The following is a 27,878-nucleotide window of genomic DNA, read 5'->3' as shown; positions in this document are numbered from 1 at the left end:
CTTGATGCATGGCCAGTTTGGGATCGATCCCCATCAGTGGGCCCATTGAGCTATCTCTCGTTCCAGCCAGTGCACCACAACTGGTATATCAAAGACTGTGGTATGTGCTATCCTGTCTATGAGATGGTGCATATAAACGATCACTTGCTACAAATGGAAAAATGTAGCATGTCTGACATCCAATAGCCGATGATTAATACATCAATGTGCTCTACTTTTATTTTGACTAGTACAGCCTTTTTTGTTGTTATTTTTTTTTATAATTTACTGACACATATTACTTACAAGTTTAATTAAATTATTAATTTTGGCAAATTTAATGTATTAATTGTTGTCTTTGTGTTAAAAAAAAAAGCTAAAAATTAATTTTATATGAAATAGAAAAGCATGTTCCTCTAAAACTACAATCCATGGCTTTAATTGTGTGGTTAAGAGTACATGTAAAATAAAGCAGTGTGTTCGTAAAATACTAACTAATTTTATAAAAAAAAAAACAATTTCATGAAAAAAGTGTAATCTTTAAATTCCTGGACAATGATTTCCAGTTCATTCAAACATACACTGTAATAAAACAATTTTTAATTAACTTTCTTGCATGATTCAATTCAACTTTTTTTTCTTCAAACAACATTAGTCACAACTAGGAAACAGTTTCATCAAACTCAACTTGTTTACTTTGTGTTTGGCTTTTTTCAAACATATCTTTCATGCCAGATAATTACAATAATATATATATATCTTGAATTCCCCCACCTCCCAGTTTATACTATAAACAAAAAATCTATGCCAAAGTACACATTTAAGTCATTTATTTAATTTTTCCATTTTACCTTTTATTCATAAAAAACCCCAGATTTAGTATTTCAGGTTTAGTTGTTATTTTTACCCAGTGTACTAATAAAACCATAGTCCATCCCACAGGGAACACCTTTTTTCATGCTATGGAATTTACTACAAGTTATTTATTTTTGACCCAAATGTTTTCTAAATTGGACACAAAAACAGTATTTTTTTGTTATTTCCAAAACACATTTAATTTTCTTCTTATGTTAAACCAAACTTAAATTATTTACAAAAAAACTACATTTTTGTTGGAGAATGGGATGGGATATAAGTCATTTCAACTTTTTCAAATTTTCTTCCAATTTAGCCACTGGCAGAATTTGATACATCACTATTTTATCAGCTCAGAAGAGTTATTTTGATCATCTGACTGATCAGCAGAATCGGACTTTGCATCATTCAAATGAGCTTGAGAACTTGATTCTTGATCAGCACAATTAGAGTTCTTTAAATCCAACTGGTTGTCAGAATGTAACCTGTCCTCTGATTGGTCAGTCGGTTGAGATCCCACATTTGATTCCTCATCATCTGATTGGCGGGGAGATCCAGACTGCTCGCTGTCTGATTGGTCGGACAGTTTTTCAGAATTCCCAGTGTCTGAACCAACTCCAGAATCCTGGGAGTCAGGCAGGTCGTCCTTCACGGTTTTATTGCTCTATTGTAAAAACAATTAAAAAAAAAAACTAAGTAAGTCAAAAGTTTATGTGAGTCTGGGAATTGCTCAGTTTAATTGCTCTATTGAACAACAAAAAAAAAAAAACAAAAAAAAAAAAAAAGTGAACAGTTTATTTACGGTTATATGGCGTCAGAGATAGGGAAAAGGACCACACAGATAATGAGAGAGGAAACCTGCTGTTGCCACTTCATGGGCTACTCTTTTTGATTAGCAGCAAGGGATCTTTTATATGCACCATCCCACAGACAGGATAACACATACCACGGCCTTTGATGTACCAGTTGTGGAGCACTGAATGAACGAGAAACAGCCCAATGTGTCCACCGGCGGTGATCGATCCTAGACCGACTGTACATCAAGCGAACGGTTTACCACTGGGCTACGCCCCGCCCCCAGATTAAGATGGATACAGGCCCCCAGATTTCACGAAAACTATCATTTCCGGTACTGTGTCGGTAAAATCATGGAACTATGATTACTACTGCATGATAAAGTAAAGTTTGTAAAGGCTGGTAGGTACTGGGTACGGATCCCAGTCGAGGCATGGGATTTTAAATCCAGATACAGACTCCAAACCCTGAGTGAGTGCTCCGCAAGGCTCAGTGGGTAGGTGTAAACCACTTGCACCGACCAGTGATCCATATCTGGTTCAACAAAGGCCATGGTTTGTGCTATCCTGCCTGTGGGAAGCGCAAATAAAAGATCCCTTTCTGCCTGTTGTAAAAGAGTAGCCTATGTGGTGACAGCGGGTTTCCTCTAAAAAAAACAGTGTCAGAATGACTATATGTCTGACGTCCAATAGCCGATGAAAAGATAAAAAAATCAATGTGCTCTAGTGGTGTCATTAAATAAAACAAACTCTACTTTCATTATATCATGGAGCAGGAGCCCAGTGGTTCAGCGTTCGCTTGATGCATGATCGGTCTGGGATCAATCCCCATCGGTGGAACCACTGGGCTATTTTTCGCTCCAGCCAGTGCACCACAACTGGAATATCAAAGGCTATGAAATGTGTCATCCTGTCTGTGGCATGATGCATATAAAAGGGTCCATGAAGTGGCAACAGTGGGTTACCTCTCTCAATTTCTGTGTGGTTCTTAACCATATAACCGTAAATAAAATGTGTTGAGTGCGTCGTTAAATAAAACATTTCCTTCCTTCCTTCCTCTCTCAATGTCTGTGTGGTCTTTAACCATATGTCAGACGCCATATAACCGTAAATAAAATAAAATGTGTTGAGTGCGTTGTTAAATAAACCATTTCCTTCCTTCCTTCCTTCCTCTCTCAATGTCTGTGTGGTCTTTAACCATATGTCAGATGCCATATAACCGTAAATAAAATAAAATGTGTTGAGTGCGTCGTTAAATAAAACATTCCTTTCTTTGTTATAAAATGATGACGATTTAATGTGTACATGTACATGAAAAATGGATCATGCCCAACAAGATTTTCCCCAAGTGCTAGGCAAACACTGATTCTAGCTATTTTCTAAGGCCTGAACTCCAAGCAACAAGTAAGTCAAGAATGATAAGAATCAAACCCAATTACAAGCTGAAGTTAAAGGGACATACTCTAGTTTCAACCCGTGAAAATTAACACTAAGTTTAGTTAATCTACAAACCTGTATCACACATTTGGATAAAGTTACATTTGAGTGAAACACGAGTCTGTGACTTTGAAATGGTGAAATACCCTCTAAAAATAGACTTAAACTCAACTCTATAACTGTTACTTCTCACGCACGCGTGTTTTAAAAAATATGAGAAATGGATTTTGTGATATTAAAAACACCAGGATCACCAAAAACAAAAAATGGATAATATAAACAATAAAATCTAATTAAAATATGATTTCAGTTATCAAAAACGGCCCTAATAGTAAAAAATATGCCTTACTGTTTAAAAACTAGGGTATGTCCCTTTAATATTTATAACAGTATAATTTGTTACCTGAACCAACTCCCATGGTGGTGAGGGCTGGTCACTACATCGTCGCAAGGCAAACTTCCACACACCAAACCCTGACAGACCTGTTGTGTACCACGCCTTCTCAACCGTGTAAATTCCTGAAAAACAAACAATCATTCTTTGTTGTGAAAATTAAAATAAACATTGGCAGACTTACTGGAGAAAAAGCCTTTTATTAATACAGTGAAACCGGTCTAAACTTGATCATACAGCAGTGTTCGAGATTAAAAATTTTGGGCAGTATCCCAGTTGGATACTAGCATTTCAAAATCTGGTATCCCACCTGAGAATTTAGTATCCAACGTATATGAAATTCATAAATAACATCGTAACAAAATTGGATGACACTGTTCTAGTTCCCAGTCTATTGCTACGCAGTAATCAAAACTGCAGCATCTCTTTTTGAGTAATACTGACATAAATTAATATTTAGCAGTAATCTATAAGTGTTTCTGACATTACTAATGATAAATCTACCTGTGTCAATTTTCTGCAGATGGGGAATCAATATCTCAAATAAAATTTGAAGGGAGGAAACATCTAACAAAAACAATAGTGACTTAGAGGTTCCCAGTCCATTGCTATGCTGCTATTGCTCCAGTGTAGCATTAGACTGGGTACGAGTTAGGTGAGATATTGCTACGGCATAGCATTAGACTGGGTACGTGCTCGAAAATACTGTTACTTAACTTCACCAGTAAATGATGACTTTCATTGTTTCAGTGAAAAATAACAATGCAGGATTAAAAAACCGAACAACATTTTATGGTATCCCAGTGGGATACTGGGTTATTGAAGTCTGGTATCCAAATTTAAATTCTGTTATCCCCGGGATATTGGGATACCATTAATCTTGAACACTATACAGCAGAACTAAACCGGTCTAAACTGGATCATACAGCAGACCTAATATTTATTCGATTTACACAGGATCATACAGCAGACCTAATATTTATTCGATTTACACAGGATCTGGTATTTAGAGGGTTACATATTATAATTTTTTAATTAAAAAATATGGGACCATAAAACTTGACAAGAATCTGGTTTGTCCAGGGTCAGTGGTTTAAACCAGTTTCACTATATTTTCTAAGACATGAATTCTCTGTGAACTGAAACCAGAAACTATTTTTCACCTACCTCTGACACTTGCCAAATTCAAATTTGAGGAAGACTTGGTGAATTTTATTTTAATTTGGTGGCAAATATTTTCGTAATAATTGATATTTTGTTGGAAAGTAAACTACAGGTTTTGCAATTTTGAGACAATCTTGTGAAAATTTCGCAACAATCAAAGCTTGCCCTAGGTACAGCTACCTCGTATGAGGTGCTAACTCAGTAGCACAGGATGTGTCCAAATTAGTAATATTTTTTTTCTAAGAGATTTGTGTTTGCTTATAGAAAGAAAGTAATTAATGTTTTATTTAACAATGCACTCAACACTTTTTATTTATGGTTATATGTATATGGCGTCAGTTGCTTATAGAAAGTAGAACCCTACAATCAGGAAGGAAGGAAATGTTTTATTTAACGACGCACTCAACACATTTTATTTATGGTTATATGGCATCAGACATATGGTTAAGGACCACACAGATATTGAGAGGAAACCCGCTGTCGCCACTTAATGGGCTACTCTTTTTGATTAGTAGCTAGGGATCTTTTATATGCACCATCCCACAGACAGGATAGCACGGTCTTTTATATACCAGTTGTGGTGCACTGGCTGGAGCGACCTACAATCAGATGTACATCAAAAGGTGCAGCTGTAACCGAGATTTTACTGACAGCCATTTAACTTGTGAAAAGAAGAGGTTGAGCCAAGAACTGCATTACGGGTGCAGTCTCTGTGTATTTCCCTGCATCCTCGTCCTCTGCTGCTAATAAAACTGGTCTGACCCACGGCACTAACTAACGACCGCCGGTAGTAGGGGTGTAGAGTAGGTGGTTACAAGTGCCTCTTAACAATGTCAGCGATAACTACTGAACACTCCCTGAAGTGGTCAGACTAAGTAAGCCCACAGCTAAAAGCTGATGGGGAATGGCAGGTGTGTGGCACAAACACCTGCCACAGTTGAAGAGAAGAGGACTGGGATGTGGAGGTAGACAGCGAAAGATGTTGAAAGAAAGGAGAAGTTGCCAGATCGGGAAGAAAGGGGGCAGTGGGATAAAAAAAAAAAAAAACCCATCTAGGTCCAGACTCAAGATTTCACTGGCAAGGTTATGCACTTTGTTATTTACCAAATTCCATAACTTTTAAATACAGTTGCTAGGACATATTTACATGTAGAGTTTTCAAAGATTTCTCTGCCATCAGGAACAACATAGCATTCAAGAAACATTTATTTTGTGCATTATTTGTTCGCAACACATGTTTCAGACATCACTACACAATTTAAAAACATTAAAAAGTAGTTGCTAATCAATTTTTAATTGACTAGAAATATCCTTAATCAAGATTTTGAAAACAAAATGTTCCCCGATGCAAGGTTGTGATTCCAGTGTCCACCCTTCTTGTGTCACTTCAAATGAAAAAAAACCCAAAAAACAATTCCACCAGTTCCCCCCCTCCCCCCTACTCCTTGAATGTCTACCAGCAGGGCTAGCTGTGGGTGAGCAAAACATTTCGCCAAATTTATCTTTAAAAAAGGTAAAACCCAGTTATTTGCCAACAAAACATCAATTATTACTTGAAATGTTTTCGCCAAATTAAAATAAATTCACCAATTATTCCTAAAATTCGCGAATGGCAGAGATAGCCCTGACCAGCCCTATTCAAAGTTCTACATGTGGCTTTCCTAGAAATCTATGAAACCTCACTGAGGTGAATAAAATGTTTTTACCATCATATCTGTAGCCTTCCTCAGGTGCAAATGGACTATCAAGTTTGTAACCTCGAATGACGCGCACAGGGCGACCGGTATCAACGCTCGTCTTCAGTGCCAAATTACCTCTCGACAGGGTTTGATCCTTCGACTGGGGAGCAGTCCTTAGATTCTGTTTAAAAAATAAAATAGAGCTGTACATAATATTCAGAGATGTATTTACTAGGGGATACAGCTTTGCCTATTTAATAAGATTTTCACTAGGTTTAGAGTTAACAAGAGGCTAGGGCCTCCACGAGTTTAAAATATTGGACTCGACTACTCGAGGGTCAAACTCGACCCGAACCCGAGTACCCGCCATTTACACCAGATGATAATGAGACTAATATAAGGAATAAAGTAAACTAGCAAGTAGCATTCTGTTTTATCTTAATTCCAGTGCTGAACATGGATCCAAATCACGCCACTGGCAAGCTCTGGATGATCAGAAAATTTTGCCAAATTATACAAAAAATGCCAAACCTATAGCTATTTTCCAACAAAATATAAATTATAACACAATATTTTTTTTGCCAAATTGAAATAAAATTCGCTAATTCTTGTCAAAATTTGCCAATTGTTGTCAAAATTCTCAATTGGCGAATTTGGCGAGTGGCAGACCTACATTGTAGTCCTGATAATGCTTTCCACACATTCCACGTTTGTTTTTACTCCATGTTTCATAACTTTATAATGTAACCGGCGTCAAGGATAATATGGCAATATGACATATAAAAAAATATAATTAAATGACAGTGTTCTTCTTTGCACGGGTACTCGAGTCCTGTGAATGGAATCGAGTCTTGCTAGAATCGGCTCGGACCCGAGTACTCGCGGAGACCCTACAAGAGGCCTATTGAAATAGAGTTACAGTTTGTTAAAAAGTTTTTTTAGAGCACATTGTTTAATTAATCATCGGCTATTGGATGTCAAACATTTTGCAATTCTGACTCGGCCATCAGAGGAAACCCGCTACATTTTTCTTAATTAATGCAGCAACAGATCTTTCATATGAACAGTTCCAACAGATAGGACAGCACATACCAAGGCCTTTGCCCTGTTGTGATGCACTGGTTGGAACGAGAAAATAATAATATACAAGGACGTAATTAAAAGGCAGCAGGTGGCGATATTTTGTTGCCTATTTAATTGGAAGGAAATGTTTTATTTAACGATGCACACAACACATTTTATTTATGGTTATATGGAGTCCGATATATGGTTACGGGGCACATATATGTAGATATTGATGGAGGAAACCCGCTGTCGCCACTTCATGGGCTAGTCTTTTCAATTAGCAGCAAAGGAAAGAAAGAAAGAAATGTTTTTTATTTAACGACGCACTCAACACATTTTATCTACGGTTATATGGCATCTGATATATGGTTACGGGGCACACAGATATTGATGGAGGAAACCCACTGTCGAAACTTCATGGCCTATTCTTTTCGATTAGCAGCAATGGATCTTTTATATGCACCTATCCCAGACAGGATAGCACATACCATGGCCTTTAATGTACCAGTCGTGGTGTACTGGCTGGAGCGAGAAAGAGCCCAATGAGCCCACTGACGGGGATCGATCCCAGACCGACAGCGCATCAAGCGAGCGCTTTACCACTGGGCTACGTGTTGCCCCTATTTTTCCTGTATGGAGACATATTTCAAATGTGCAAATGTTACACATTGGCAGATAATGAACACCAGGTGTATAATTTGCCATCGATGAGGAGCTTTACTAACGGCATTTTTATGCTGTCGAGTGATACTCCAATCCTACATGTATGTCAAGTTATATCTCAGCATTAAGTCTAAGCCCTGCGGTTAGAATTATATACACATCATAAGGATTTGAATAAGAATTGTATGCACCATGCACAAATTAGTGTCATGTTCACTGGAATAGGCCTCACAAATTGCTAATTTTACTTCTAATAACTTATGTATTTATATATTTTTTCTTCAAATACACATGAAAACAGGGCTTGAAACTCGCCAAAAAATATGTTGGGCCAAAATTAATAATGGATGTTGGTAAATTTTTATGTGGAATAAATATATGCAAAACAAGTATTAATAGCGGCTCTCATGTTATAGCTCTGAGCGACTAACGTCATTATGTTTTAATATACAAGTCATCCCAACGGGACATTGGTCGCATTTGGCAACCTGGCCACAGGCCGTTTCGAGCCGAACCCAATATATTTTCCTCAATTCCATCATCTACATGTATACCGGAGAAACATTACAAATAACATTTTCCCACACAATCGATTATGGATTTTTATAATTGGTCATCACATCGGTAGAGCCAAACCAGCTTTTTCAATTATAATCGATTGAAATATCACTAGTAGTAGCTGACACGTGCGACGGTTATCTTGTATGTTATCTTCTTATCAGTAATTGATCAAGTTGTAGGTGTATTAAAATCCAGTGCCTACACAGGATGGTGCACACTGTAGAGTCATGATATATGTTTGGTTAATAGTATGACCAAGAACAGTAACTCTGTTTAGTTGGTTTGGAGTTGGCAATAAACGCCTCGTGCACAAGTCAGTGTGGTCTCCAAGTTTGGAATCTACAAACACAACATGGTGGCAGCGGTGGGATTAAATTAAATCCCACATGTAATTATAGTAAAATGTGGGACAGACAACAAACTGATTAGAATTTCCAGGGATGTGATCAATAGGCGGAAGTCGGTGAATATTTGCTGGCTATTTAATAAATGCTTGCCGAGTATTGATTTACTAAAATATAATACTTCCCGTACTATTCACACTTTATATGCACAGCTTGCCGTATGCACATTTCGAGCCACATGCTCCTACTTGATGTAATTTTATCACTGGACCACAAAATGAAATAGGTTTTCTTTAAGATTTTGTTACAGTGAAACCTTTCAAAACCGAACCCTCTGTAAACTAGAATTCTCTCAAAACCAAACCCTCTGTAAACTAGAGTTCTCTCAAAACCGAACCCTCTGTAAACTAGAATTCTCTCAAAACTGAACCCTCTGTAAACTAGAATTCTCTCAAAACCGGACATTTTTCAATATCTGTACAGAAGAGAAACTCTTTAAACCGGACACCTCTTAAAACCAGACTTTTTACTTGGTCCTGTGGGTGTCTGGTTTAGAGGAGTTACACTGTATTTCCATAATAACATTATATTTTGGTATCGATGTTTTGCTTCATATTTTATTCCACAAGAGTCCTTATAATGATACACCATGCCAAGAATTTAGATACTAGACTTTTGGAAGTTATACACAGCCACAAACTGGTTTTCAATGCCTACATACTAAACTACTAAAATAAAAATGGTAGGCCAAGTTACAAGATGCAAAGTGGGTTTAAAAGTTCTAATATTTGTATATTTATAGTAAAATACAAACACTAGCCAGGAATTAGGACAGGCCTTTGATTTATAATTCTAAATATAAGTCACTGAAACACAATACCTTTGGGTTCTGTCGTGTTCCTTTCAAATCTCTACCACCTACAAAAAAGAAAAAACATTATTTAGTAAAAATATTTAAATGCTACTTCCCAAAAAGAACAATTAATCAAATCTAGTTGAAAGATATACAACTGAAAACAAACATGTTAAATGTCATACATTTAGTAGTTAAACAAATATTTCAAATTTAATTTTAATAGTGTAGCAAAATCCAAATATATAAATATATATTGTTATCTTTCATTTAGCTGTTAAAATATGACGAAATTTAAACGATTCCCTTTTCTCAATTAGCCTTTAACAAAAACAACAAAAAACAGAAAACAACAATAGGTCTTTATTAACAAAAAATAAAATTATTTGTTATATGATGCCATTAAAAAAGAAAGAAAGCATCATGTAATAATTATAGGATATGAAACAGGCATCCTTAACGAGTTTAATATCCTATTTACATTACCCATCATCAATCTTAATCTATATCACTAAACTCGTTTGGTTGACGTTCCTGTAAGGTTCTAGTGTGCCAATCGATGACGACGAAGTGTTTTGCTATTCAGAATCCATAAGTTTAAAGAACAAGGCAGGAAACCAATCTAAGATTGTAGACGTTGAAGAGGGAAAAAGTTCCATTTCTCCGGTGTTAACAACATTTGTGCCTTCAAAATACGATCAGACACCAAATAGGCGAAATTACAATTTGCTTTCTAAAAATCGGAATTTTGAACAAGACAACCGTAATAGCGCAATCTATGTTTTAAATTCATAATGGTTGGTTTCTATGTTTTGATAAGTACAAAGATATTTTTAACCATATGGTTAGTAATAGACCATTCTTACAAATGATTTATTTATGCTAACCCATTCTTCCATTTCAATGACGTGCACTGAATTTATATACAATGCTAGATGTAATCCATATTAGGTGATAAAGATGGCTGCATCCTTTGCTGTGGTATTTATGGAATTCATCTCTGTATGCAATATGTAACACAATGTATGTAGGGCAGTCAACTGGACCCGAGCTGAAAAAGATTCTTGCGAAATGTAACATCGAGTAAATACAAAGAAGGATGTCGGCAATGCATAACAAAAGAAGGAATGAAATGTTTTATTTAACTACGCACTCAACACATTTTATTTACGGTTATATGGCATCCGTCTTATGGTTAAGGACCACACAGATATTGAGAGAGGAAATCCACTGTCGCCACTTCATGGGATACTCTTTTTGATTAGCAGCAAGGGATCTTTTATATGCACCATCCCAAAGACAGGATAGTACATACCACGGGGCCTTTGTTGTGGAGCATTGGCTGGAACGAGAAATAGCCCAATGGGTCCACCGAAGGGGATCGATCCTAGACCGACCACACATCAAGTGAATGCTTTATCACTGGGCTTTGTCCCGTTCCTGCAGATCAAAAGAATGAGAACTGTTAAAATGGCCTTGCATAATTTATCATACATTGTATTCCAAAAAACAAGAAGCAGAAATTATGCCTGAAATAAGTTAGTCATACTAACATTAAGAAATCTGCTAATTTCAGAAGTCTGATTTCAGGAGGGGGGGAATTGTTTTGTTTAACAATACCACTAGAGCACATTGATTATTAATCATCAGCCAGTGGATATCAAATTTTGATCGTCAAAGAGGAAACCCACTATTTTTTTCCATTTGTAGCAAGGGATATTTTATCTATGCACTATCCCACAGACAGGATAGCACATACCATGGCCTTTGATATATCAATCACGGTTCAGGGCCATTCCGTGGTATTTGGTCCATGGGTGTGGAAATTTCAAAATGATCTGTTAAACTAAGTTTTTAGTATAGCTTAAAGATAACACCCTTAAGCACATACAAATATACTTTTATTGCCAATTTACTCATCTTTTATGGGTTTTATTTTTGTAAGCCAGGATGTGACATTTGTTTTTTGGTAATATTTCATGACTGTTATGGCAAATTTAAAAATTAGGTATCAGGACATCATATCTAAAATATACTGCATATGAAAATACTACTTTGCCATCTTTCATATCATAATTAGTATATTAAATTATTTTTCAAAATATATAATGTCTGATTTGACATATAAAAGTTAGTTTTATTTAAAAACTATTTTTCAGAAATAAAAATATTTTTTAAATTTCCCTTCTTCTCAATGTTCCAAGTATAAATAAAAGGTATAATGATGACTGGTTGTATTAAATGATTAAAATAACAACCTTAAACGTTGAGCCAGAACGAGACATTCAAGAAGGCATGTTAAATTGAGTAATGATTAAAAATGTATTATATCTCTCTATGTAGAGAAATTGGCAAAACTGACTAGATAATGCACATGTACACATGTACCTAAAAGAAATTACTTTTATTTTCAATATTTTTGCTCTCACCATCAAGAATCGGAAACTGAGAAACTGTACTTTTGGGGGAGCATGTTCGAATATTTTAACATGGATTTATGTAGATACAAAAATACTATTATCAATTAATTCTATGCTACTATGTTTTGACCAAACAATGAATTAAGCTTATACATTAATTTATTTTAGTAACAGAAGCATGTTAAATGTCGACAATCCCGACTAGTTAGGCCTTTGCATCTATAGGTAAATTTATTGTTAGTCGTACGCGAAAAACTCTAAACATCTGGATCACAAACACCGTCATTTTCCACCTTGTCAAATTCATTATTATACAAAATATTCCATAACAGCTGACTTGGGATAGGAATGGTTACATTTTTAAAGAATACTCTGAACTAGACGGTGTTTATATACGATGTGATTATATATACACGAAGGCCGTGTCTATAACCTCCACTAACGAGGGCTGGCTATATTCACAGCAAAAATGTATATAGGCGGTAAATAAGTACATGTATTTGATTGATCCACCCCTGCACGTGCACCATGTAACATCACCATGGTGCAGGGGTGTAACATTCTCTTTGAGAATGGCCAATACAGCACAAACTGAAATTTGAGTAAAAGTCAGTATCTATCTGTGATATTTGTATTTTTGCAGTTCTTTACATGTTTTTATTTAAATCTTGACTTTTTATATTGATGTTGATCATCACCTTATGTGACGGAACATGCTCTTAAATTTGTTTCGCCTGTGGCGATTTTAATTGTGTTAGAGGGCCGTGTGCAGTTTCATTGCACGTAGCCCAGGTGGGCAACTTGTTATGTAATACTTCGCGCGATCGGGCATTCCAATATGCACTTAGTCCAGCTGTGGAGGCCATGTGGCGAGTAGTTACGTAATACCTCTGCGATTGCGGTTTCGACGACCGTGATTTTGGCGACCAAGGCATCAGTAAGTCTGACGATCAGAGAGAAATATACCGACTCTAGTAGAGGTGAAATATCAGATGATAAGATTTTCGGTGCCACCTTGTACCCCCAAGCAATATTCTGATTTATAATAAATAGCTAGTTTTTTTAGAGGTATCAGGGAGAACGAAAAGGAAGCTTCCCGGGAACGTTGTCCGTTTGGACTGGTAAATATTTTATTTCTGCTCTGTGTATAACCTTGATGTGATTGATGTGACTTTAAATATTTTAATACTGTATTATACCAATATTCTTTAGACAGTGTCTTCGGTCATCTGACGAAGTAAATCGTAGTCTTACTGTTCTATATTTTATACGAGTATTTGGTAATATAAAGCTCAGCCAGTCATCCTAGAAGACCTAGGTAAACTGTAGGTTATTGTCTTTATTGTGATAGGTACCAGTATTAATTCTGTGTTACAAGGTTACTGAATGAGTGGTTAGGGTTAATTAAAAATTAACCAGTTAGGAATAGAGCTGTAATTCCTTTATTAATTAAGTTCCTCTGGAAGCGTTCCTAAATTATCACACGTTACTGAAAGAGTAGTAAGGGTTAATTAAAAATTAACCAGTTAGGAATGGTGTTGTAATTCCTTTATTAATTAACTTCTCCTGGAAGCGTTTCTCAATTATCACACGTGTGGGTGTTGTGTCACGGTGAAGTGATTTGCATATTGTGTAACTAGACACCTAGAGATTAACTAATTAAGTGATCAGTTCTGGGTTGTTATTATTGTTGTTATTAATTAACTACTACGGCTGTACGTTTGTCAGCATAGGTTAATACAGATTCCAAAGTGTATTGTGTTTTGTTGTGTTTCTAGTGAGCTAAACGTGCTATAAATATATATGCTTTATATAAGATCGTATCTCTGATCATACCTAGAGACGAGCCATACTAGGGTTTAACCGCCTATTACAGAGAGATCTAATAGATATACAGTTAGGATAGATATTTTGATAATCGTGTTTTATTCAGTTACGGGTATTATAGAATCCCCGTGACACCTTATTTGTTTGCATTACCATAGTTTGACACCCTATAGCTGATGTATTTTTCGTGCTGGGGTGTTGTTAAACATTCATTCATTCATTCATTCATTGATCCATATTACCGAACCATCTGTAACAGGAGGTATACATACTAAGTACTGTACGAACAGTGCATTTTCTGAACAGGGGACAGCGTGGGGGAGTATATGAATTTAGCGGACCCTTTTGTGTACGTTTTCCATAGATATATGAATAGCGTCATATTGTCCCAACAGTACTAACAAAAAATTAATTATAATAAATAAATAATGATGATGAATAAATAAATAAATAAATTATCAGTGGCTGAGGTAGATTAACCGAAAGAGAAACTAACTACGGACAGTACACAAACTAACAACAGGGCTTGAACTTAATAATTTTTCACTGATTGCAATTTTGAGGCTCCTTACGTAAATTTTGTAAAAAAGTTAATTTTACCGTAAATAAATGACTAAAAGGTTATTTTGCTGTATTTAGTCGCATTTCAAATGCTCAAAATTGCAAGGGCCAATAAAACTCAAAATACATTTTTTTATAGGCTACTAGTAAATCTTAGACCACTGCCGGGTCCCCCTCTAAATTTATGTAACGTTTCTGTAACAACCGCCCCCACCCACCCCACCCCACCGCGACTTGATTTTACCAACATTATAATACATGTAATAATAATAATAATACACAATTATTACTACTATTACTACTACTACTACTACTACTATTATTATTATTAGCCTACTACTACCTTTTTGGGGTGGAGGGGCAGAGTTTTATCTGGTGGAGTTTTGGCTATAAAAATGCAAGATTAACGTGCATGCACACACACACAAACGGCAGGCTGAACTTGTCCCTGCACATAGAACTGGATTCAACTGGGTTAAGTAATAATTAGCCAACCTTTGGACGACATAACATGCAACAGTACACTGTTTTTTTACGCTATCCATTAAAACCGAAATACCACTTTGCGAACCAGTAAAAATAATTTGCACACGCGCCTAATAATAATAATAATAATAATAAATGGTGAGTTCATGTTCAGACTATTTATTATTTTATTTCAGCATATTCGCGGTTATTTTCGTCATGAAATAAAAAATGTTTTTATTATTTGCCATGTATATAGCCGGCACTCATTTGCCAAGTCTCTATACATGGCGATCATTTGTATAAAATCTACAAATAAATTATACAGTTGTCGTATATATAGCCTCATCACTACGAGTCTGTTTTTCTGTATTTTTATGACTTTTTACAAGAAGACTTCCAAATTTTTAAAATGAAGCATGTCGTGGAATTCCCTCGATCGTAGTTCAATTAAAATGTTTTGGATCATACAGTAACTAGGTTTGGTATTCCAAATGAATGTAAGTTCCATTTATAATGCATATTTAGAGAAATAAGGCCTACTAAATCCGTGATTGAGCTCCTTTAATTGTAAAATATATTGTAAATTGCAAACAAGAATTCTACAGAATTAAATGTCTGGTCTACCATAAGCTTATTCAGTGTCATTGATAGTGTATCTGTAGAATCTATCTCAATGCATATAAAAAAAAAAAAGTTGACAAATTTTACGTGCACTGAGATGAACATTAATAGATAGAACTATAAATGAAGCTTTACTGATGCAGGACATGTAATTTATGTGAAATGTAGCTACATTTGTACAATCAGTGTGAGCTAATTTATGCAAAAGTTAATGCCGCAGCCTATACCTATACTTCAACCTTTTTAGTTTGTACATGTATTGTAATGTTTAGGTAAGACAAAAATCGCCAGACTTTGCAACATCAGGATAAACAATGTTGTTGACAGTATGGTCTCTGGTTATAAAAATATATTAATTATATGAATATTGTATGAGAACCTTTTGTTTTGCACGACAGTTCAATTAATTAGGATTTTATGCACTTATTTTGATGATAAAAACACTTAAAACAAGTAAATATCATTGATTTCATAAATTAACAGTGTTTCCTTAGTAGTATTTGATATATATGTTATTTATTAGTTGTATAAGTGAACTGGACAAAAAGTCACGTCCTGGCTCGTCATGTCCTAGCTCGTACTGAAATGTTTAAAAGTAAATGTTACATCATAAAAATATTTTTTTAGTAAATTGCAATACGGCATTTAGAAATAGACTGGATATTGTGTAAACAGTGTATTTCAATAAGCAAACATTCTATCAGGAGAGCAGAGTTTTGGAATTTACTGCAGTGTTAAAAAAGTGATGTCCATTTTCGTCACGTCCTGGCACATTTTACTTTTCACTTTATAAGTCATTTTTTTTTATAAAAACAAAATTAGGCCTGACATGCTTATACTACTATATGTAATGAGTCCATAAATGATAAAACCGCATTTCCATTTAAAAAGGATTTTTAGTGAAGGAGATCATAAGAGTCAGAATGGCACGTCCTGGCTTAAAGCCGCACGCCCTAGTTCCATCCAGCGAAAATAAATTATAATTTTGGTTAATCTACAAACCTGTAACACACTTAGATCACGTTTTTGTCAAATGGAGTGAAAAAGCAGGTTTTATATCGATAAATACCATGTCCCAATTGCTTGATATAATTAGTTAATCAGTTAGTATTCTGATGTCACCGGTAGATGTCGCTCGAAGCACAACAATGCCTACATCACGACAAATTTGTGTGCACAGACTTGGGGTGCGTTCCTTTCACCTCTCCTGGACATGTTCCAACTGTTCTGTCCTGGTTGTATCCCCTCTCCAGATATCGTAAGACTTAGCAAAATTATTGGTTTTAAGGGTTTGTAACATTTTGTATTGAGATACTTACTTGTCTGAACTTTATTATTAATGAAAATGTTCACGAACTGTGAAGAAAAATCTCACAAATGAACAACAAGCAAACGACAACAAATCGGATGTCGATTGCACGAACCGTGCACAAGAAAACAAACTGAACCAAAATGATAAAGGTCACGTGGTATACCAACGTCTGTGACATTGAAATGGGAATATCCCCTCTAAAAATAGATTAGACCTTGTCTGCTCAACGTTTTTTTCTCAGAAGCCCGTGGCTTTTTATGACATACGAAAAATGCATTTTGTGGTATTACAAACACCAGGATTACCAAAAAAACACTTCAGGTGAATGGAAATGTATATTCTAAATAATAAACGGTAAGTAAAGTGCAATTTTATTTGTGAAAAAATGGGTTTAATAGCGAAAAACAACTAGGGCGTGTCCCTTTAAATCATTACCATGGAATGGCCCTGCACTGGCTGGAACAAGAAATAGCCCAATGGGAATCGATCCCAAACCGAACGGGCAGCTCAGGGCTAGCCCTGGGTGTGTAAAACATTTAGCCAGATTTATCTATTAAACTCTAAAAATTGCAGAAACCCACCATCAAGAAAATATCAATCATTACATGAAATTCTTTCGCCAAATTCAAATAAAATTCGTCAGTTGTGTTTAAAATTTGCAATTTGGTGAGTGCCAGAGCTATCACTGGTGCTAATTTGAGGAAAAAGACAAAACCCACAAACCTTCTCCAGTGTAGGTGAAACACTCTCCAAGGTCAATGTTGTCGGCATAGCCACCAGACAAAGCAATGGAATAAGCACCTTCAGGTCCCCCGTGAATACCAGCAACAGTTGGTCTGAAATTCAAAACAGGCACAGGGCATTTACACCTGAAAATGTTTTTAAAATTCATGGATATTTCCAGGACTTTTCCAGATAATGTCTTAAATTTTTCAGGAAATGAAATGCTCAATCAATCAATGTTTTTATAACAAATTGTTTTCTGAATTTAAACAGGTTTTGACGACAACAAAGCAAGGATGCGAAAATAGGTACACGCGTATATATATATAAAATTTTAGCTAAATACCGTTAGGCATTTAAAATAATTTAAAAAAAAAGGCTGATCCACTTGGACCGGTAGGGGTCAAATAAAAAACTATACCTGTGAATGCCAGCACTAGAGCACTCTACTCTCATCTGCCACACGGTTCCAACCTCAACACCTGGAAATAACACAAACAACTCTCAGAAATCCCAACCTCAACACCTGGAAATAACACAAACAACTCTCAGAAATCCCAACCTCAACACCTGGAAATAACACAAACAACTCTCAGAAATCCCAACCTCAACACCTGGAAATAACACAAACAACTCTCAGAAATCATTTAAACTGAGAATTATTACTCAGGTCTCATTAAAGGGACATTCCTGAGTTTGCTGCATTGTAAGATGTTTCAGACTAATAAAATATTTATACGATTAAACTTACATATTAAATATATTATCTTGTTTAGAATATCAGTGTCTGTATATTCATTGTGTTTCTGGTTGTTTTAATATTTGTAAGAAGCCCAGAGTGGATTTTGTCTTCAAATATTTTTTTTGAAATAAATGTACTAGAACGATCAGAAACACATTTAATATACAGCCACTAATATTTTATGCAGAAAAATATATTTGATATGCTTGGTTGCATTTCTTTGAGCTGTTTCATACCCACAAAACTATTCACAAATTTATTACTCCAAACAATCCATGTCACAATAACTTTTTCCTTTGAGTATATAAGCATTTATTTTCACTGCAAAATCGAGAGAACATTTCCATCTCAGTTTTTTGCTATATGGCCGCATCTGATTGTACTATGTGTTCGACAGGTTGGTCCGGAACCCATTCACACCTGCTGCCTCTTCTGCTATACACCCATGTCCCAAAAAGTCAATGCACAATATTACAAAATAGAAGGGGCGAAATCCAGCCAGAAGGCTTACCATTGAAAAACACAAATTGTTTTAATTCTTCCCCAATTGCTAGAAGTGAATGTGTGAACCACAACATATGCCACAATTAGGAAAGTTCTATAGTGGACCGTGATGAATGAACTTTCACCCGAAAACTGGCGAGATGAAGCCCAGTGGTAACCGTAAAGTGTTCGCTTGATGCACAGTCGGTCTAGGATCAATCCCCGTCGGTGGACCCATTGGGCAATTTCTCGTTCAAGCCAGTGCTCACCAACTGGTGTAACAAAGGTCGTGGTATGTAGTATACTGTCTGTGGGATGATGCATATAAAACATCCCTGGCTGCTAATCGAAAAGAGCAGCCCATGAAGTGGCGACAGTGGTTTCCTACCTCAATATTTGACTGGTCCTTAACCATATGTCTGACGCCATATAATGGTAAATAAAATGTGTTGAGTGCATCGTTAAATAAAACATTTCCTTCCTTCCTTCACCCAGAAGTGAACTGTGTAGTGAGACCTCACATCAATGTACCTGTAGAAACTGTCTCCCAAGTGTCCACAAAATTAAAAGTTTAGACTATAAAAATGTTTCCCATGTAATTCATGTCATTTTTATAACCTAGAAGACCTAGTGTTATGGAGAAGGCCTAGTAAATTGTATAACTTGTGCCTAATCCATTTGTTCTTTAAAAAGCAATAAAATATGTTTTAATTAGGGGTGTAACAATACAGTAGGGTTGCGATACGATACGCATCACGATATTCACCTCACGACACGATAAGTATCGCGATATTAAATTTACAATTAAAAAATGTTGAATTGTTGGTCTTGAAAATTATTAATGTATGAATAAATCCAGACTTATAATATTTGTGAGGATTGCAAAGAAAACAACCACAAATAGTTCACAAAGGTGTTGAATTATTTGCTTTAAAAAATCATGTTCGCGTGTTGAATTAAACCGTCGAGCAATCATGGATGATGGCGATTAATGTGTGACGACATATTTGTTGTGGTGCCATTTAATTAATTATGGACTTGCATGCCTGATACAGTCTTATTTGTACACACTTTTCTAATATCGATCTCATAATAAATGAGAAACTTGAGAAAACGCCACACGGCAGACTTGTACTTCGCAGGCGGATTTTAAAATTTGTCTGCTAAGAACTCTATGCTTTGCAACAATGATGCACATTTCAAGCAAGCGATTGGCCACAAGTCTGGATATCAGCCAATCAAAATTAATTTAACATAACGCTATATACATCTGTGCGTGGACTGATTTCTGATAACGGTAACTGGAATGGAAACTATGGGAAGATATGCGGTTTGCGTATGGTCATATTGGATTTAAATTTGACAAAACGTACATTTATTTTGAATAAATCAATATTTAAATGACAAATGTCGATTTTTTAAAAACGTAAGTATCGACACAATAGTGCATGTATCGTGAACCATATCGTAAAGAGAAATATCGCAACATGTCGACTTATCGATAAATCCCTAGTTTTAATCAATATAACCTATTACAACCATGTAAGTATATCCCAGTTTTATGTAGGAACATAAAATTGATTACGCTAGGCTGTATTACAGATTGCGAGAATAATCGTTTGGTTTGTGCTGACGTAACCTATTGCCATTTGCACAAAATGTTTAACAGTGCTAAATGATATTTTGTTTGTTAAAAAGCAAGTGAATTAATATTAATGATTTTAAGCATTAATATTTTTTCTAAATAGAGGTTATTAAAAGAGTGTTTTTCGGTATCATCAATATCATATATTAGGAATAAAAATTGTGAAACGACAAATTTTTCACAATAGTGACATGAAACATAACATGAATACATCAAAAATTGTAACGCGAGCAACCAAAAAATATGTAACGCGAGTTACCAACATTTCATTTTAATAGAATAACAGTGTCTGAATAATTATGCCAACAAGGCAACATACTTCTTACTAACACCAAGTTAGTTTTTGCTCCTACATTTTTACCATACTAATTCTTTTGATTTGCTCAGGATTAATAATTATACATTCAACACTTATTTTCTTTATTACATTTTATTAGTTAAATAATCAATGTATATTATAAAAAAACAAAGAAGAGGAAATATGATGATTAGTTTTCATACTGTGAATGTGTAAACATTGGTTACTCGCGTTACAAAAAAGGACATGACAAAAAATTAACACACTTAAAATCCAAAGTCTCCTCATACTGTAACAGTTATAATAAAAGTGGATATATTGGTGTATAGCTATGGTGTTTAGGCATCTTTATATGATAAGAGTTTTGAAATTGTACAATTAATACATTTTTGGTTATCAAAATAGTTGGTTACTCATGTTACGGTTACTCACATTACAATTTGTCTGCTATTTGGTAATGGCTAAACAAATAAATTTTAAAGACAAATAACAGTTTTTAAACGTCAAACTGTTATTGAAAGAAACATCAGAAAGCCACACAAATTAACTGGGTAAATATTACCAACAAATTAATCTTACAAGTTAAACAATGAATAAATTAACCATTTTCGGGAATTTGCTTCAATTTTTAGAAAAATGAAATTTGAATTAAAACAATACTCTCAAAAGAAGTAGAAAATGCCCCCTTCGCGCCCCCCTCCCCGCTTCCTACACCAGTGTTGTGGTTCAAATGTATTTAAATACAGATTTTCACTTTCATTACTCATATGTGGTACTTTCAATTTTAGAATGTAGGCCTAATTGTTCACCACGTAACCGATTCGCGGTTCTCGTTATTTTAAAGTTGCGTAACTTACACGCAAACAGAACAACAGTTCCCGTGAAATATCATGCCCTGCTTTCAGTCTTATTTATTTGCTGTAAAAGTCATTAAAGAAAAATGTTGCTGTGGTCAGGAATTTAAATTGCCGTGGGTGGGCTCTTTCATCCACAACAATTTTGTATTTAAATTGCCGTCGGTGGGCTCTTTCATCCACAACAGTTTTGTATTTAAATTGCCGTGGGAAGGAAGGAAGGAAATGTTTTATTTAATGATGCACTCAAGACATTTTAATTACAGTTATATGGCATCGGACATATGGTTAAGGACCACACAGATATAGAGAGGAAACCCACTGTCGCCAATTCATGGGTTACTCTTTTCGATTAGCAGCAAGGGATCTTTTATATGCACCATCCCACAGCCTTTGATATACCAGTCGTGGTGCACTGGCTGGAGCGAGAAATAGCCCAATGGGTCCACTGACGGGGATCTATCCCAAACCGACTGCGCATCAAGTGAACGCTTTACCACTGGGCTACGTCCCATCCCAAATTGCTGTGGGAGACATTGTTAAATTTGAGCCCTATAGAAGTATATAATCTCACTTCATTAAGATGAGAGAAAATTTACATTCATGCACAAAATTTATCAATCTGATTAAAATTAGCTCTACTGGTCTACCAGTAGATCTAACAGCATTGCGTGGACTCCCATGTCCAGGTGACATTTCATCTATAAATAACAATTTAAATATCGACCAATTACACTTTGCCTTTTATAGCGTTATTCCGAAGCATACAAATTCTAAAAATATCAGGCGAGACTATTTATGCAATAGGCAAACTTGTCGGTCTATTTCAACATTAAAAACAAGGGGGAAATGCAGTAATAAACTCTGGATTGTGATACTAGTATAAACAGATTTTATGGCTATACAATCATGTTTTTTTCTTCTGTCTTGAAACAAATTTTATATAAAATTTTATGTAGAAATTAAGTTTCTGGCATACTTCGTAATCATTTCGTATACCCTCGGCATAATCCCAAATGTTTTCAAATTCTTTTCAAATCACTGGCATGATTTTGCAAGTAAGGTTTTGATTGGTCGAATGAAAAGTAAACTGGACATGAGCTCCAACGGGGTGCTGTTAGATCCACAGGTATTAGTAATTAACTAGTGGAGCTAATTTTAATTAGATTGATAATTTATATAGGCTACTAAACCTGGAATAGGTCCGTATGTGTGAGGTCTCTTTTCCTTGACAACCTTCGGTTTGTCGTTGTCGTCATCAGAATCATCCTGCAGCTCTGCTGTACCAACTGGCTGGAAAAAAGAACAAAAAATATCTTATATTCAACAGGGAACATTTTATTTTCAAAATCTTGAGAAGTGATATTTATAGTCATTTGAAAATTGATTAGCAACTAGTTACTGCTTAATATTTCAAAATTGTACGTGTGACCATATGTGAAATTTGAGTAGTGATACTGAACAAAATGTTATCCGTTTAACAAATAATGTCCCCAATACTGTAACATTAACTGCATTGTAATATAAAATACAGAGCTAAAGCTTTAGTTAAAGGGACATTCCTGAGCTTTCTGCAGTTTTTAAGATGTTATTGACTAATAAAATATTTCTACAATTAAACTTGCATATTAAATATATTTTCTTGTTTAGAATAACAGTGTCTGTATATTCAACGTGTTTCTGATCGTTCTAATATTTGTACTAGGTTAAATTTCATTTTATTTCCTAAAATACATTGTGTATGTGTTTTCGTACATGTATACAAAATTATTTGAAGACAAAATCCAGTTTCGACTACTTACAAATATTAATCCGACCAGAAACACGTCGAATATACAGACACTGTTATTCTAAACAAGAAAATATATTTAATATGTAAGTTTAATCGTAGAAATAATTTATTAGTCGGAAACATCTTACAATGCAACAAACTCAGGAATGTCCCTTTAAATTATGTGTCTTCACCATCAACACGTACAATTTGTATATATTGTGAAATCACGAAACAGACTTGCAAGCTGGGCTTCTAGATTATGGTAGCCCCACTCCCATGGCTAGTGATATTCAATGTTGGGCTAGTAAATAACTATTATTACCATACCCAACGGCTAGTGAAAACAAAAGTTGTCAAATGCTGCATTTTAATCTATTTTTTTTAAATATGAATATCATGTAACCCACTCTCACACTAACACACCCCCAATCTTAGTATTTTAAGCTCCATCTCCCTCTTTAGATGACATATCCGATTATTACTATTAATTAATAAAATTGTATTTACTTAAAGTAAAGTATGGCTAGTAGATTTTTAATCGTAGCTAGTAAATTTCTTAGATTACTCATCCCATGGCTAGTGAATTTTATAAAAATTCTAGAAGCCCTGTGCAAGTCTTGTCCAGGATGCAAGTTTGTGAGTAAAACAGCACATACAGCCTGGTATTTAAAATGATAATTTTGATTTGTTTTAATTTATGACACCACTAGAGCACACTGATTTATTAAGGCCAAGTAAAAAAAAAAATTGGTTCCTGTTACATGCCAAAAACAAATAGGGTAGGTAGGTAGGGAAAACTATTTCCTGAATAGTATAGCAGATTAATATATTAAAAGCTCTTTCTTTGTGTTACAGTGCAACTGACAATACATACTCTAATGAGGGTGAATATGGTAGAAAATAATTCCTTGAATGTCGTTTCATTTAAAATTGATTTAAATAATATTATTTGATTTGAATGAGCAGTTTTGACATTCTACTCTGTAAATGGAAGACGCCATTGACACCACATGCTCTCGGACGTGTTCGCGTACTCATTCGGAACTTGTGAATCCAATCGGAACACCTCGTCACATTCCGCTACGCTTATATTTCGTGGAAATGTACGAGGAGTTCCGAATGGCTCTCGGAAGCTTTTCATTTGGAACTCTTCGGAAGTAAAATTGCGCGAAGTGTTCCGGGTCTTCTGGTAACGAGATCTTGGACTGACAGATCTCGTGGCATCTCTCCGCAGTTGTTGTTTTTAGAGTCGACGAAAATTAGGATTGATATTAATGGATTATTAAATAAAACAGGTGGAAAAAAAAAGGGTGGGGGGGAAAGGTTAAAAAAAAGTTTAGGGTCGGCACCAAAAATCTAGGGACGGTTGAGTAACCGGAACCAAACCATTTTTTTTACTATGCCTAATCATCGGCTATTAGATTTTATTTAATTTTGACATATAGTCTTAGAGAGGAAAGCTGCTACATTAATAGCAAGAGAACTTTTAAATACAGAGGGCTGAGGGCTAGCTCTGGCACTTGCCAAATTCACCAATTGCGAATTTCAAAATCAATTGGCAACTTTCATTTTAATTTGACGAAATAATTTTATGAAAAATTGATATTTTGGCGAAACGTTTTGCTGACCCAGAGCCAGCCCAGTAATACACCATCCAACAGACGGAATAGCACACACCATGCCCGTTGTTATACCAGTCGTGGAGCACTGGCTAGAACAAGAAATAGCCCAATGGCAAAAAAAAAAAAAAAAAAGGCCTAATGGGTCCACCAACGGGGATCGATCCAAAACCCTGGTATTTAATGCACAAAGTTAAAAAAGTGAAACCTTTCCACTGATGCGAGCGGAGCGGCGTCGGGAACCTCGGATTGATCCAGAGTTTTCAAGATCTACTTCCACCGCAAGTCTCTTCTTTGGTCTCGAGTTTTTTGACACGTCAAAACAAGACTTGCGCTTGATTCCCTTTTTAATGACACGGCCAAGAGGTTTGAACTGGAAATAAAAAATCAATCATTCATTTATGAACATAAGCATACAATACAGGGGGCAAGGGCCCCAACTGTCCCCCTAGTGATGGAGCAAAAACTCAAATTCGGGCAAAAATGATGCAGATATCCGGGAAAAAATGTGCTAACCTCAGACCCTTTTTACCATGTATTTCCATCATTCTACCCTCAATATTAACTGTAATCCATGTAAAAATGCGTAGAGAATCGTTCGCAACTCTATATAGCTGTTTGGTAGTAATGCTATCAGTGTTTCTGCCAGAAAGAAATTTTTGGGTATGGCGCTATGAAATTGAATGCAGCCACAGTCAACAGGGGGGGCCTCCCCAACAAAGAAAATGGGTTACATTTAGGGTTAGGGTTAAGAAAATCATGCAATAATGATAAGAATAATTAATTTTGTCAAAATGTTAACTTAAAAAAATAATAATTTGGGTATGGTGCCATACCCGTTTTACCCTCTGGAAGAAACCCTGGCTATTACTAGTATTAGTATTATGACTAAATGTTGTCATCCAGATTTGGAGTTTCATTTAATTTGGGCAAAAGCCAACCTGCCCATCCTCTTCCAACCCCCCCCCCCCCAAAAACATTACAGTACATATGCCTATGCTTACAACTTATACAAGTTTAACATTTTTTTTTTTTTTAGAACTTTCTCTAATTTTTCAGTGAGTCAGTATTTAGCACAGACTCCAAAATATGAAGATGGTCTTCAAGACCTTGTATAATAATAATAAAGTCCTACAAATAGACACCCTGCCATTCCAAAATCGGGGCGGAAAGACCTCCAAACGTTCCAGCATGCATGCTAATACTACTGATCACTAAAAATATGGATCGTAGTCGTAACGGCCCCAGTACTAAACGGCCTTAACAATAATTGGTCAAAACGGCCCTTAAAAAGTCAAAACGACCAAAGTGAAAAAGTCAAAACGGCCCTTAACAAAAGTCAAAACGGCCAAAGTTAAAAAGTCACAACGGCCCTTGAAAAAAGTCAAGACGGCCTTAGATATAATACTTTAAAAATGTATTTCATCTACACAAGTGTCGAGAAATGCAGGAGTCTTGACGTTGATCATGACGGTATCAAAGATCGGTCTATCGGTCTTTTCAAATACAAGGTCAATTGGTGGTCTTAATTATATTAGTAAATTGGGGAACAGGCCCGTTGTGGCCCCCGGGTGAGCAGCACCACTAGGAACTCGTTCAGACGATACGCACTCACCCGGAAAGCCTAGATGGTCCACTACCCACACCCTTCCCTTTCTGAGATTGAATTATTAAAATAATGAATTACAGGGCGGGCACGCACGACACCCCGACGAGTAGCGCCACATGGAACTCGTCCGGGGGGCACAGCCGGGTCGGTCTATCAGTGTTGTTAAATAAAATGTTAATTGGTGGTCTTAATTACAATAGTAAATTGCGTTGTGTAGGCTAATAAATTGTTACCAGTGATTCCTTTGTTTTGGTTATTTTTATACATATTTTTGAACTGCCTGTGATATAGGCTATATTGATTACTAATTATTACTAATGGGAATTAATTTAACGTGATAGTACCTATTGGCCGTTCTGACCATTTCTTTTGGCCTTTTTTGTTTGGCCGTTTTGACTTACATGTTCAGGGCCGTTTCATCATGGGGCCGTTTTGACCGCATACCAAAAATATCATGCTAATACTATCACTAACCCTGATTCGCCTGAATGAACTGAATGCTGGAACGTTCAGAAGTCTTAACTGCCGTACCATTAATGTTTAGCAGCAAGGGATCTTTTATGTCCACCTTCCTACAGACATGACGACACATACCACAGATTTAGTAATCAGATCTATAATAAATGCTTAAGCCAGTGTTTAAAATTTAGCAATTCGCTAATTCGGCAATGAACAGGGTGAGCCCTACAGACACAGGCCACTGGTTTTGAGGTCTACTTCCTATTTTTTGCCAAGCAATTTTCTAAAAAAATAAAATAATAACAATTTAAAAAATTAATAAACCAATAATGAATAATATATTTTTTCGTTACTTATACAAGAGTACGAGTTAGACAGATTAATGTGTAGTCTTTTTCACAAATAAATCAATTACTGAAAAATGTCGCTTGCAACTACGACATCGGACCTTTAACTGGGCACTTCAAGTTCAAGGCTACGACGTTCTACTTTCCAATGCTACTCTTCAAGTTAATCTACGTAACAATCTGCATATAACTTACAGGGTTAATAAGTCCTATCTCTGCTAAAATTCGACGATTGTCAGCAAGGTTTTGCAAACGCAACTTTTCATATTCGCTGGACATTTTATTTTGTAATCGACAAACTGAACTAAAGAAGTGACAACGTGACAAT

General features: G+C 35.7%; 1 protein-coding gene across 1 annotated transcript; it reads right to left on the bottom strand.

Annotated features, from left to right (window-relative positions):
- Window positions 1-90: 90 nt before the first annotated feature.
- Window positions 91-27,878, bottom strand: LOC121390222 (E3 ubiquitin-protein ligase UHRF1-like). The gene is made up of 9 exons (XM_041521990.1): window positions 27,746-27,878; window positions 25,344-25,508; window positions 22,936-23,035; window positions 18,142-18,202; window positions 17,721-17,833; window positions 9,816-9,853; window positions 6,330-6,483; window positions 3,469-3,584; window positions 91-1,498 (listed from the first exon to the last, which is right to left on the bottom strand). The coding sequence occupies exons 1-9, from the start codon at window positions 27,827-27,829 to the stop codon at window positions 1,175-1,177; spliced, it is 1,155 nt and encodes a 384-aa protein (XP_041377924.1). The 5' UTR covers window positions 27,830-27,878; the 3' UTR covers window positions 91-1,174.

The sequence above is a fragment of the Gigantopelta aegis genome, chromosome 15 (assembly GCF_016097555.1).
Source record: "Gigantopelta aegis isolate Gae_Host chromosome 15, Gae_host_genome, whole genome shotgun sequence".
NCBI lineage: Eukaryota > Metazoa > Mollusca > Gastropoda > Neomphalida > Peltospiridae > Gigantopelta > Gigantopelta aegis.
The sequence above is the reverse complement of the archived record's forward strand: the minus strand, read 5'-3'. Positions and strand labels throughout refer to the sequence as shown.